Source organism: Aplidium turbinatum, chromosome 18, assembly GCF_918807975.1.
Source record: "Aplidium turbinatum chromosome 18, kaAplTurb1.1, whole genome shotgun sequence".
In the NCBI taxonomy this organism is placed as follows: Eukaryota; Metazoa; Chordata; class Ascidiacea; order Aplousobranchia; family Polyclinidae; genus Aplidium; species Aplidium turbinatum.
The window spans coordinates 17,413,131-17,426,572 of NC_137489.1; the positions used below are offsets into that span (position 1 = coordinate 17,413,131).

Here is a 13,442-nt window from a genome sequence, read left to right on the forward strand (position 1 = left end):
CAGATAGACACATGGTTAAGTTTATTGTAAAACTCATCTCCAACCGCAGCTTCATTCTTAAAACCAGCGACGGAAAGAAAAGCCGACAGAGACGTTTAAGAAATGGAGTTTCGCAGGGATCTGTTCTGTTCCCAATGTTGTTCAACATGGTACCCGGACATTTTGCCGAAACTCATTTTGCCGAAAGGACTAATTGCCGAAAGGACTAAATGCCGAATGGACAAATTGCCGAAATTATACAAATGCATTATAATGTATTATCATAACCTAATGACACATAAATGTCATTCACAAACAGATTTCACTCACAAATTATGTGCGACAGCGCGTAAGTATCCGATAGAAGTGTTATATAAGCAAACGTCTTATACTGATCTCCAAAACCTGTGGAGACTGCATATATACTTATAGATGGGACTTGGTGTCACTTAAACTAATACTGATTTCCAAAACTGTGGGGACTGTATATAAAGCAATTTTTAGGCAAACAACAGTAGCAAAGTAATTACTACTTCAAAGCCACTGCTTGCATGGTAACGAGACTTGGTGTCACTTCAAACTAATTACCAGTTCAAAGGCACTGCTTGCATAACAATGAGACTTGCGACTTGGTGTCACTTCAAAATAATTACCAGCTCAAAGGCACTGCTTGCATAGTAACTAGACTTGGTGTTGCTTCAAAGTAATTTTTAAGCAAACAACAGCAGCAAAATAATTCTATTTCAAAAGCACTGCTTGCATAGTAACGAGACTTTGTGTCACTTCAAAGTAATTTTTTTCCAAATTGTTTCGGCAATTTGTCCATTCGGCAATTAGTCCTTTCGGCAATTAGTCCGTTCGGCAATTAGTCCTTTCGGCAATTAGTCCGTTCGGCAATTTGTCCATTCGGCAATTAGTCCTTTCGGCAATTAGTCCGTTCGGCAATTAGTCCTTTCGGCAATTAGTCCGTTCGGCAATTAGTCCTTTCGGCAATTTGCCCTTTCGGCAAAATGGGTTTCGGCAAAATGTCTTTCGGCAAAATGTCCGCGCCCGGTTCAACATCTACATTTATGACCTTCCAAATACTTCCTCTAATAAATACGCATACGCAGATGACCTGGCTATTCTTTATTCTCACCGCAAATGGGAAACAGTGCAGAACACCTTGACTAAGGATATGGACATTCTATCTTCCTATCTGCACCAATGGCGCCTCAAGTTGAGTGAAACGAAGACGGTGACTTCTGTCTTCCACCTATGTAATAGAGACTCAAACAGGAAAATTAACATCCAAAATAACGGCCGAACACTTCCTTTCGAAGCCACACCCACATACCTTCGAGTTCGACTTGATCGGTCCCTTACATACCGCAAACACCTAGAACACTTACGCGGAAAAGTGACAGCTCGTACTGCTTTCATGAAACGTCTTGCTGGTACAAGGTGGGGTGCTAGCCCCTCAGTGCTGAGAACAAGTGGTTTAGCCTTACTCTACGCCTCTGCTTAATACTGTGCTGCTACTTGGTGCAGAAGTGCCCATACTGACCTTGTCGATGTGCCAATCAACAACTCCCTGCGAACTGTCACAGGTTGCCTCCGCCCAACTCCAACTGACTGTTTGCCTGTCCTTGCAAACATTGAGCCAGCTGCACTACGGCGCCAACGTGCTGTTCTTTCCCTGAGCCGTAAAGCCCTAAACCCCGGCCATCTGCTACACGCAACCACGTTGAGATATCCACCAAAGCAGCGGTTAAAATCAAGAAAGCCACTTGTACGCGCTGCACAAGACCTTCTGGCAGCCTTTGGTGGAAGCCCTAGCAAACAGTGGTGCCACGCGGCGTGGTGTGAACAATGGTCAAGCAGCACGTCTCCACTTCGCCAAGTATTCAGATCCCCGTCCGAAAACCAGTTGGGACATGGCCTCTCTAGACTTGCCTCAACAAGGCGTAACCGTTTGCTCACTGGTGTTGGACGCTATGGTGCAGACATGTTGCGTTGGGGCTTGGCAGAGAGTGCTGCTTGTGAGTGTGGCGAAATGCAGACGGCAGCCCACATTATCAAGGATTGCCGGCTATATAGACCACCCCATGGTATGGAAGGCCTAATTTCCATCGATGACGACACCAGGCAGTGGCTAACCAACGGATGCCCTGACATATAGCGACAATACGAGAGAAGACTACACTTAGTGCGCTATAGCAGTGGTTCTCAATCTTTTAACAGTGGAGTGGCGAAGAAGGTTCAAACGAAGAAGGAATTTCAATAGTAGAACTATTCGACATTTAATTGACTGCTTTTCGGTAATATCCCATTAAACTACGTCATTGAACCTTTCCAAGTCTCTTTCCTGGTAAGAGACAGAAAGAAACTGTGACAATTCTAGATAAACGACTTTTTGTGTTTATAGCTGTAAAATTACCAAAGTAAAACACTCGAAGTTGAATTTTGTAAGGCTGGAACGGACAACCAAACAAAATTTTTAAGAATAGAATTTACATTACATTACTTGCGTATTTTAAACATTACTTGCGCATTTCCTGCAGAAAAGTGAATAGGTTTGAGCTGTTCAATATCTTAGTTGAAACTTCCTGATTTAAATGAAACGTAAAAGCAACATCAAATTAACACTACTTTTAGTTCTGAAAACAACGTAAAATCTCCCGCTCAAATATACAGAAAAAATGTGCCCACAAAATGCGAGGGTTCAAATATACAAAAAAAAATGTGCCACAAAATGCGAGGGTTCAAATATGCAGAAAAATGTGCCCACAAAATGACCACATCTATACACAATACACCACTGAGAATTTGCACGGGAGCTTATATCGCTAGGTCTATTTAAAATGCATCAAGAGCTCCAACCCAAAATTCAGCGTGTTTTCCACGGTTAAAAACCCCATTCGCCACGTAAACGTGTTGCAAATCTGCCAAACGCTCGTGCGTAAGCTTGACCGAGTAGCACACTTCTAAGTTATAAACCATAAAATCGCAATCAAAAAGCAAAACTAGCCCAAATACCCGCCACTGCTGAATTTTTTGCCCGTTTTTGAACGAAAACTAGCCCAAATCGTGGAACTGCCAATCCCAAAACGATTAACGAAGTCAATCAGATGAAAAGACTGAATTGGCACGATGGAATCACACACACGGCTGTTGTTTTCAACTATTTGGCTTATTTGCTTAGCCTATCTCAATCGTCGAATTATCTGAATCATTGCACATAACGCAAAGTAGAAATCATGAACAAGTTTCATCCGCACCACGTTTGTCATCCGCATTACATTTTTGTCATCCCCACAAATGTATACCATCCCACGAGTTGAAAGGCACTGCGCTACTGCATTGTCGGCAAATATAGCTACTGTTGTATTTATAAAAAATCTTAGAGTTGTTTATTCTTTGCTAAAATGATAAATGTGATTTTTTCCTACATTGATAGAATTTGCAGCCTTAACCAAAAGATTTCTTGGCCTATTATTAAAAGCCATCACTAAGCATAGGGGCCCGCTAATCGATTTCAGAGGGGGGACAAGATAGTGCTTTGACCTGGAGAGCAAAACTTTTGCAACCGATTTTTAACGATGCGAAAAAATATATCCTTGAACTGTAGCAGTAGGCTATAAGTTTTTCGCACCAGCACTCAATAAAATTGCTCGACAGTAGTGTTTAGAGTCGTATGAACTTTGAAAAGCAGTTTCACATTTTTTGAGAATTTTAGAATGATATTGATGTTTCTAAATGTAAAGAAAAGTTATGTGGCACTTGTACAGTTACTATAGGCTAATTGCTAATTACGTATTTGAAAGTTCAAACATGCATCGTGGGCCGCATACGGTCCGCGTGTTTGAGAGCTTTGCTATAGGCCCATAAGCTACAAAGTAAAGTGAGAAAATGACCAGCAAGAGAATAACTTTCCTTTGATAAGGAAAGGCCAAGCCTCTTAATTTTTATTCAGTGTCAGATGTCGTTTGGACGGCACTTAAGGTAACTAACATTATTTGTTTGTAAGTTAAACTGGAAAACGACGTTTAATTTCGGTCTAGTCACAATGGACTTTTATTTAAATCACAAGCAATGTTGGAAACAAACGATGATGGTGATAGGAAAACTCCATTGCAAGCTTCCTAAAACAAGACGTAACTGTGCACACATCGTAAGGAAACAGTAGGCTAGTCCTTCAATTTAAAATCTAATTGCTCTCCTGCAGGACGCTTCACCCTTTGAAATAGTTCCGTCGCCATGTCTCACCACTTTTTATTTTATTGGTTTATGGAAGTTTTCGATAGTTTGGTTTAGTTGTTCGCTTCTTCATTGCATCAAGTGTAACATCATGAACAGAAGCAGAATATTTCTTTCTAATCTCACCATTATTGAGCTTTTCGAAGCGATGTAGCATTAAATTACTTGACCAACTTGAAAAGAAAGAATAAAAAAACCAAGTGCTTTGCATCATAATTCTCTTTTCTATCATTGACAATATCTCGCTGGGCTGCTTCCAACCTTCTTGTTCCCAACAGATTTTGTAGTTTTTGTTAATGAAAGATTCTCAACTGTGGGAAGGTTTCCTCAAACGTTCATTAACAGTTTTTAATACTTCATATGTGCTTTCTTTGAAATTGTTAATTGAAGGTGGTGCTGCAATATAAACAAAGACATTTCTTCCAAGTTGTTTTAAAAACTGTTCTTCATCTCCGAGACTATTATTTAATCCATTCGCTAAATCCAAAGGTTTTATTTGAGGAAAAGCTTTGCAGAATTTTTTTACGTCATCTGAAGGTTTTCCAGTCGTACAACGTGATTTCCAGTCCCAGTCGAATCTCCAGTGCACTCCTATGTATTCTTCATTCTTCAAGACGTGTTTTATGTAAGCTCTTGCAGCTTCAACTATACAAGGAGAATGTTGCACAGCTGCAGTTACTCCAGAATGAAGCACATTGTCTGCAATGTTTGAAATGTTGGTAACAGACTTTTCCAAAGGTAAAGCCAAGTTGTTTGTCAATCCTACACGAATTGCGTAAAATATAGAAGCGTGAATGGCGCAACGAGCATATGTACCGTACACCTTTCGAATAGTTGAAGTGTCTGATGACAACCAAGCCCCATATCTAATTGCATAATTAGCATTTGGAAGGGTTGGAATATTTGATTTTCTTTTGCCGTTAATCTGTAACTCCCTCGCACCTTTGATTGGAATTAAATTTTTCTTGATATTAAATATTTCCATTCCAGTATCGCTTTGGAATCTTTGTATATCTCCCAAATCCGACTTCATTGCCTGAAATGAATAAGAAATAACAACAACTGTGTTTTACAATTTATTATCAATGTAAAAATGCGCTCTAAACTATCAATAACTGTTTTTTGTATTTAATCGATTGAACAACTGTAAGCGGCTCCAAAGTTATTCAGACTCAAAACAGCAGCAAGTAAATCATTTAGCTACATCTGGATTCTCAGATGTATGCCTACAACTACAAGGCCAAGCGTTTGAAATACAGTAGAACCGAATGTTTAGCCATTGTTACCCAAGAGGTCCCATAAATTGCAAGAACATAACAGGGTATGCATAACGTGAAAAGATTATTTTGACGTTGCATCAACGAGAAATATGACCCTTTTAATCAAAACATCCCTAAAATCAAGGCGTTGGCAAAGGAAGAGGAAAACTTGTGGCCGTCAAAACTTTAGTTCAGAATTTTTGTGATTTCCAAGCAAATATCCCAAGACCAAGTTTGGAAAACATGGCTAAGATCTTGGGATTTTCCTGGCCACAACTCTACAAAAGATACCTTACACAGGCACTGAAAATGAAACGACAAAATTTTGTAATCAAATTTTAGAAGACTTTTTTTCTCAAAGCAACGCAAGCATTTCTATTGCAAATTAATTAATTCATTGTTTAATTTAATTGCTAACTAGTTGAGTGAGCAATTTGTTTACTTTGAATTGTGCTATTTTCTTAATGTTTAAGAGAAATGTGGCGCCCTGCGTTTCTGCTTAGGTCTTTTCAACGTTTGTTACCGTGTGAATTTGTCGTTTTTTTGCATATATGTAACGCTACTTAGGTATTCAAGTAATTGTGCAGTTGTGCTTCAGGATTCTGGGCTAAACGGGCGTTTTGCCCATGGGCTAAACGCATTCTTGCAACCGGCAGTTTCTATCACATATAAGCAGTTTTTCATCTTTTCAACATTATAGGCTACAGATGCTGGATGCCTCAGCGACTATGTATATCGCTTTCTGGCCTTCAATTCAACACAGAGAGTATTATTTTTGATGTAGAAAGTAGACCATGACAGAGTACGATGTGATTTTGGTGCAATCAGTAAAAGGATTTTTTGCCGCTATCAGAGCACGGTCTGTTTTTGCCGCGCCCAGTATGGCAAAATGTTGGTGCAGCTCACTACAATATGATTTTGTTACACTAGTGATACTACTTCTGGCTCCGTCAGTCAACGTTCAGTGTGCAGTTTCCTGGGTTGAACTTATGATTTGAATTATGTTCTGTTGTAGAAAGACAATAGCAATCTTTTAAGTTATGTGGTCACGATAAAATCATATATGAAATAAAGCCCAGACCTGGTTTTCGGATCATTTCTGCCGCATTGTTGCGCCTGAAATGTCGCTGTAGACTAGTATTACAGCTAGGTATGGGCGGACAAGTTCATTTACCTGCTGTCCGCTACAAGAAACACGAATAATGTCAACTCTTTAGATCCACTTTTGGAAACGTAAATACCCCATGCCGTCGGTCATAGCAAGGAAATGCGATTTATCGAGCAGCAACATTTTGTAAACTCTAGAAAAAAATGCGATTTTTTTTCGGTTTTGAAAAGGCACTCGACCAAGTGCCTCCTTGGATCCTCGACTGCAAGTAGCCTACTTATTGCGCATTGTTGGTTATATAGAAAGTGGTAATTATGAAAACAATTGAGCAAAAGTATCAAAGTATTTTTTGTTTGATATAAAATGTAGGCTGTGTCACGTTTACAGATTAATGTTCACTTACTTGCAGGGCCTCCGAGAAAAATCAGGACTGGTCGGGAATCAATACGAAAAATGGGCCCGAACAAAATATTTTTTAGCAAAAATAAAAGATTATTATGCGTTGCATGTTCGTATGAATTAACTTAGCCTAGTTTTATTGGCGTAAAATTGATTTCCTTTCAACATCTTAACAACGTATTGTTAAGTGTCGGCTGCATAGCCGAGTGGTGAAAACACTGGAACGGCAATCGAGAAGGCGCCGGTTCGACACCGCTCAAGAGCATGCGGCTGTGTCTGTGGCAGGACACTTTAAGGCATGCCTGAAGGTGGACACGAAGATTGGCTTCCTTGCCTTCCCGTCCACTTAATCTAAATCTTCAACCACCGGGTGAAAGCCTGGATACGACAAACAAACAAACAACGTATTGACATGGATAAAACACTTCTCTCGATATGAATATCTTCATAATTTACTCGATGACAACCTACTTAGTAGACTATAGCTTTGGTAGAGAGATAACCTACTTGCAGCAGAAATACCATTGTTGCTAACTATTTTGTCTAGAAAAAATTGTAAAAAAACACAATAGCCTAGGCCAGTGGTTCTTAACCTTTGACACTGCCGGACAGTAAAAATTTAAAAATCTTTTTGCAGACCGGTAACCACAGTATTGAAGGCACGTTAATTTTATAAGGAGAGCGCTAGGAAATAAAATGACAACTTATGCAAAACTTATAGACTGGCAAAACTATACTCAAATATTCAGTGTGGCCTAGGCAAATATTTTAGTGTGTGCTGGGACAAAATTTATTTTAAAGTTGCTTGTATAAAATAGGTGGTGTAAATATCTATAAAAATAGCCTACTAGGCTACTAAGATTGAAATAAATGATAATGATAATAGCGGGTCCAGAAAAAAAACATGTAGGGCACCACAATTTAAATGACACAAAAATTCTTAGCAAAATAAACAATGTAAATTTTCAAAATCCAAATTTTGCTTTGTTTAGGTCGCTTTTTGTGTAGGCTATATTTACACCAATATTCTGTCTTTTCGCATAAGATTCACACTTCCTATTTGACTTAATGCATCCAATTAAAATCTAGATTTCTGTAAAAGCTATGTCACAAAGTTTGGTTTACACATGAAATTAAATTTCAAATCAATTTTTTATGGCACATGATTTTAATAGTATACACCATTGACGAAAGTCATGCCTGGTCTTATATAATTATTCTGGAAAGTTTTGTAGCCTACATCCCTCTGCGGTGTCACCACTTTACCACATAGGTCTAGTTGGTTGGCCTGCACATGGCGTATTTTACTTCATACTTCTATAAACATTGGAATAGGTTAATTAAACTGTTGACTACTGTACTTCGGTGAGAAATGTGTTCTACTTTGAATTTTGTATAACGTTTTCAGTTTTGGAGAGGCACAAAAATTCACACCTTTTATTTCTAGGCTACTGCTGAAAACAGGCGATTGCTATGCCTCTGGTAAGGTCAATAAAATGATTGAACGACAAAGCAAGCGAAATTTATTTTTTTTTAAATAGGAAAAAATTGCATTATTTTGTCTCGATTTTGGGTGGGGCACGTGATCAAGTGCCCTCCCTAGATTTGCTACTGAGTGTACGATCAGTTGAACGACACGACTGCTACAGATAAAAGTCTAGCTTCACAGAAGAACATTACATTAAAAATGGCATAAAATTATGCATGCGTAAGGAAAATGACGAAGCGAAAAGCGGATGGTGGACCAGCAGTTGAGAACCACAGGCCTAGGCTACAGGCAACGAAAATAGCTCAACAAAGCATGCATGCAATTTATTCTTTTCCGGATCTTTTGCAATGTTGGCCTAAAGTTACGGATCATAGCATCAAATAATATAGATTTTTAACGCCAGACATGCACATGCTGTTCAATCGGTTTTGAGTCATGGTGAAGCGCAAACAATTTTTCATGAGTTTGAATGTGCTAAAACCACGTTCTCCACTAATTGTTGGCAACTGCTAGTTTATTTAGCCTACAATTGGGTAAGTTAAAAAATATCATATTTATGTACAATCTACTGTACGGTAGCCTATATTAGGAGAAAATGAAAGAGCATTTATTTTATTTATTTACATCAGAGGTCACCAACTGGCGGCCCGCGGGCCGCATGCGGCCCACCACGCTGTTGTGTGCGGCCCGCGGAAGGTATCAGCGTACAAGTATAACCAAAAATACTTTTTTTGAGGAGTTAAACAACATGAAGGCAAAAAATACTTTCCGGGAAGCATATTTTTGCTTTGCATACGATTCCACCGACTAACCAATCAGATTGTAATTCTAGGTGGTGTCCGACGTTTTTTTCGTAAACAGTTGTTCGTAAAACAATTGTTCGTAAACAATTGTTCGTAAAATTAATTCTTCGTAACACAATTCTTCGTAAATCATTTCTTCGTGCATGCAATTGACCGTAATAGGCTACTAATTGTTCGTAAAACAGTTACAATTCTTTACGAACAGTTAATTAGGGTAGCGTATATGCTAGAGATGTGCTAGATGTGATGTGCTGTAGACGAGCAGACAGAGTGTACTGTAGAGTCCTTGATTCAGAATGGCAGCGAAAAGGGAAAGCCAAAACTTTTGTATGGTGGCCAGCTTTATTACAAAGATTATAGTGCACTTAACGCACATGGGCAAAAATACTAGAGTCAATTGACTTTGATTGACTTTTTGTAAGATTATTGTTTAGGTTGGTTGGAAAAGATACTTGAAACAACTCAGACACTACTACATCCTTCATCGGCACTACCAAAGAGTCTCCACCTCTCATTAGCGATACCAAAAACACTCCATCCCTCACTGATGCTATAAAAGATGATTCAACTCTTATTGGCAATACCAAAAACACGCTGCTATATATACCATCATGCTTCTTATGCTTTTACATGTGCAAGAAATTACTTTAAAAAACAAAGCTTTTTTAACTATTTTATCTTGATAATGAGCTGCCATATTATGTATTTGTTTTGCAATCTATAGGCTACTTAATATCGTTGCTGCGAACACTTTATTTCTGTATAAAATCTGTAAATAATCCATGTTTTGATAGTCCATTACCTAATTACAATATGTGTGTGTTAGTTTGTTTTTGTGATGTTGTTAGATTCAGTCGTGTTCTCATTGCTTTAAGAATTGGCGCTTCAATTGTTTCAGCAACGAGGATGCGACTGATTCTTAACTAATTCATTTAGGCTACTTGTTTTACAGTATCAAGTTTGGTGGCCGTGCTTAACTATACTTATCGATGCAAATACCGCAATATTAGATCTTTTTATGCACGTCTTAAACCATTAAGATTTTGCCACCTTTTCCTTTTGTTGGTTTTGTTACTGTATTTCTTTTTTACAATATCATTTCTTTTTGCGTTCTGACAAAGAAAAATAAATTGAATTGAATTGAATCACGAAAACGAAAACTAGAGTCAATTCGATAAAACTAAATGCATTTTCGGAATCAGGGGCCTTGAAATACGTTAAAATGACTCTCACCTTTATTTGTGTCAAAATGTTTTTGTTGGCCTGTGTTGTAATTAAGCTAAAAGCGAATAGCAGAAATTGTTATATTGCAAAATGTGCAGTGGCTTACATGACTTTAAAAGAGCACCATTGCCCCCTGTTCCTCCATGATGCCCCCCTACCCCCCGCTTCCGGCGCCCCTGAGTAACAACTGAAAAACTGTTTACAAACAATGGACTTATCACCTGTTTACGAACAATTCACTATACGAACACTTGATGTATACGAAGAAATGATTTACGAAGAATTGTTTTACGAAGAATTAATTTTACGAACAACTGTTTAGGAACAATTGTTTTACGAACAACAGTTTACGAACAATTCATCTATAACCGTTCCATGTAGGGGTCGTTTAAAGTTATTCCAATGCAATGTCCAGCCACACTGTTCCGGTGGTTGATTAAAACCTAAAACGTCTGTTTTCGAATTTCGAAAATGTCTGTGAGCATAGGGTTGCTTATTTTAAGTTTGTAAATGTCATGTAAACACTAGTGTGCGTTTCACCGTTATTGGGCTTCACGACATCACGAGGAGTGTTCCCTTTATGCAAGTTTTTGTTGGCAAAATAGGTCGGTGTGCCAACCCAATTTATAATAAATTGGAATAATATTATTATGTAAATTTTACGACTTTTTCAGGTTGTATTGTGAAAATATTTAGCTTAGTAGACTGCAAAATGTTGTTAAACAACAATTCTTGCCATGCTTATAAGCACCACAAGTGACATTTGTCTAATAATCAAGGAAAGACGGCCTTATAGACTCTCACAAAAAGGATGAAAAACCAACTAATTGCTTTTTTATAGGGAACACTGTTCATGAGTTACGATAAAAACGTTTTTTTGATGATTTCCACAAGCGTTTGTTTCATGGTGCCTGGTTTTTTTCTCCCTGTTATTGTAGCCTATTTTTCATTGATATGTTTGCAGGTCACTATTGTTGCCTGTATTGCGATGTGTCAAACATTTCCTTGTTTACTGAAACTGTTAATTGCAAGATATCTTTTGTGAAGCGAAGTGACAACACCACTCTTGCTTGGCGATGAATATTCTGATGAAACCGCTCGCCTCGCTATAAGTGCGCAAAACAAGTGGCCTCGTTTATTAGGCATTGTCAAAGAAGTCAAAAGTGTTATTAAAAGGAGCTTGGCCTGGCAGCAGCTTTGTTCGACTAATTGTGTTGCTGCGGTATTCTAAGACTAATATTAACAACATGAACGCTGGATACTGGGTACAAAATGCGTTCTTTTCTAGCATAAGAGTCAGCCTACCTAAAATTTTATTAGTGCGGCCCGCCACAGCTCTCCTATGTGCCAAAGGGACCCGCATGCAAAAACGGTTGGTGACCCCTGATTTACATCATTAGAAAGTTGGTACATTTTTGTTTTAGTACAGTAGTAAAAATGGGCCTTCTCAAAAGTGAAAACACAAAAAATTACTCGTTTTTCATTTACAATGTTATGCTAGGGGAGAAAGTTGACCGACTTCCCCCCTCTCGGAGCTCCTGCTTACTTGTAAAGCGACGTCGAAGGCACCGTTGCACTTTTTTCTCATCGTTGAAATCGAAACACACGAAACGAACCGACACAAACGGTCGACATCGATGACCTGAAACGGCGACATTTTTTTGTCGAAAGCTCTGGAATTGCTGTGTGCCATGAAGACTGGAAGCACTAAAGTTCTGAAAAACATTGTAAAGCGATTAGTAACGGCTCTATAATATTTTTTTTTGAAATTTAAATTAGCAAATAGTCTAGAAGGCGTTTCGGAAGCAGAAAATCTTTTCCCAAAAAAAAATTGACAAATTTTGCTTTGTATTGGTCGTTCTTTGTGCATCTTGTGGTCAACAGAATATTTTGTATTTTTGAGACCCAGACTTTGCATTTAACTAAATCAAACCAAACCTAGATTTCTATAGGAACCAGCCTTAATAGGTTTTGTCTGCTATCTTTTCACAGCACTGTTTTCATGGCTATAAAAGGATTTTTACGACTTTGTTGACGGCAATTGTGAAGTTTTGCTTGTAGCGGTTCTCTACCTCTTCAGACCACGGACTTCTTCCACACCAGCATAAACATTTGCAAAACCAAATAAAATACATATGAATCACAAAAAATAAAGAGCTTTTTGTTTATAGTACAGACTACAGTACTGTACCGTAATAGTTTGCGTTCAATATTTAAACCTTCACAAAGAGATTCGAGTTATGCTTTAACCTAAGGACATTGCCTGTTATTCAAAGTGTTACAGTTTTTGCTTATCCGTTTAGACCTATCCTATCATGCTTTTCATACCGGTATCAGTGGTGGATTTCCAGAAGATTAGCTTCCGGAACGTTAATTTTTTACTTCCCTAATGCGCTAAGCGTCAACTCCGAGATAACAAGGCCAATTGCGTTATTGTGACGTAAATGTCTACGTCACAGCTAGTGGATACACTGCGGTTTATCAGCAACCAGCAGGTATCTTGTTTTTTAACTTCACTAGAGACCAGTTATGCCAGGGTTACTCAACTAATCTTAACAAAGGTCCAGTTTATTACGATGATGACTTGGCTTTGTTATTACGATGGTGACGCGCAAATTGCCGTAGAAGAGATTCAGAAATATGCCCTCATAAGACTTTGAAACAACACACTTGATGTACGTGTTTAAAACGTGGCTAAAGTAAGTATCATGGTCTATAGATGGTATAGTGTTGTTCAATGCAAATATTCGTATTTTAATGAAACAATAACACAAAAAAAAATACAAGTTATAGTCTACAATTTGTAAGATATTTATCGTATTCAAAACCATAAAACCTCTGGCGACTTCGGGTCTCAATCCTAGTTACGTCCCTAGCGCAATCAGGATCCAACATCGTTGGTTAAAACTTTCTCAGTGGAGGACCGACCATTCGTATAAAAA

At 38.3% G+C, this 13,442-nt stretch overlaps 1 protein-coding gene across 1 annotated transcript; it reads right to left on the reverse strand.

Annotated features, from left to right (window-relative positions):
• Positions 1–4,019: 4,019 nt before the first annotated feature.
• LOC145787909 (uncharacterized) lies at positions 4,020–12,089 on the reverse strand. Its single transcript, XM_082599746.1, has 2 exons — positions 12,047–12,089; positions 4,020–5,254 (listed from the first exon to the last, which is right to left on the reverse strand). Exons 1-2 carry the CDS (start codon positions 12,086–12,088, stop codon positions 4,526–4,528), a joined length of 771 nt encoding a protein of 256 aa, XP_082455872.1. The 5' UTR covers position 12,089; the 3' UTR covers positions 4,020–4,525.
• Between the last annotated feature and the right edge of the window lie 1,353 nt (positions 12,090–13,442).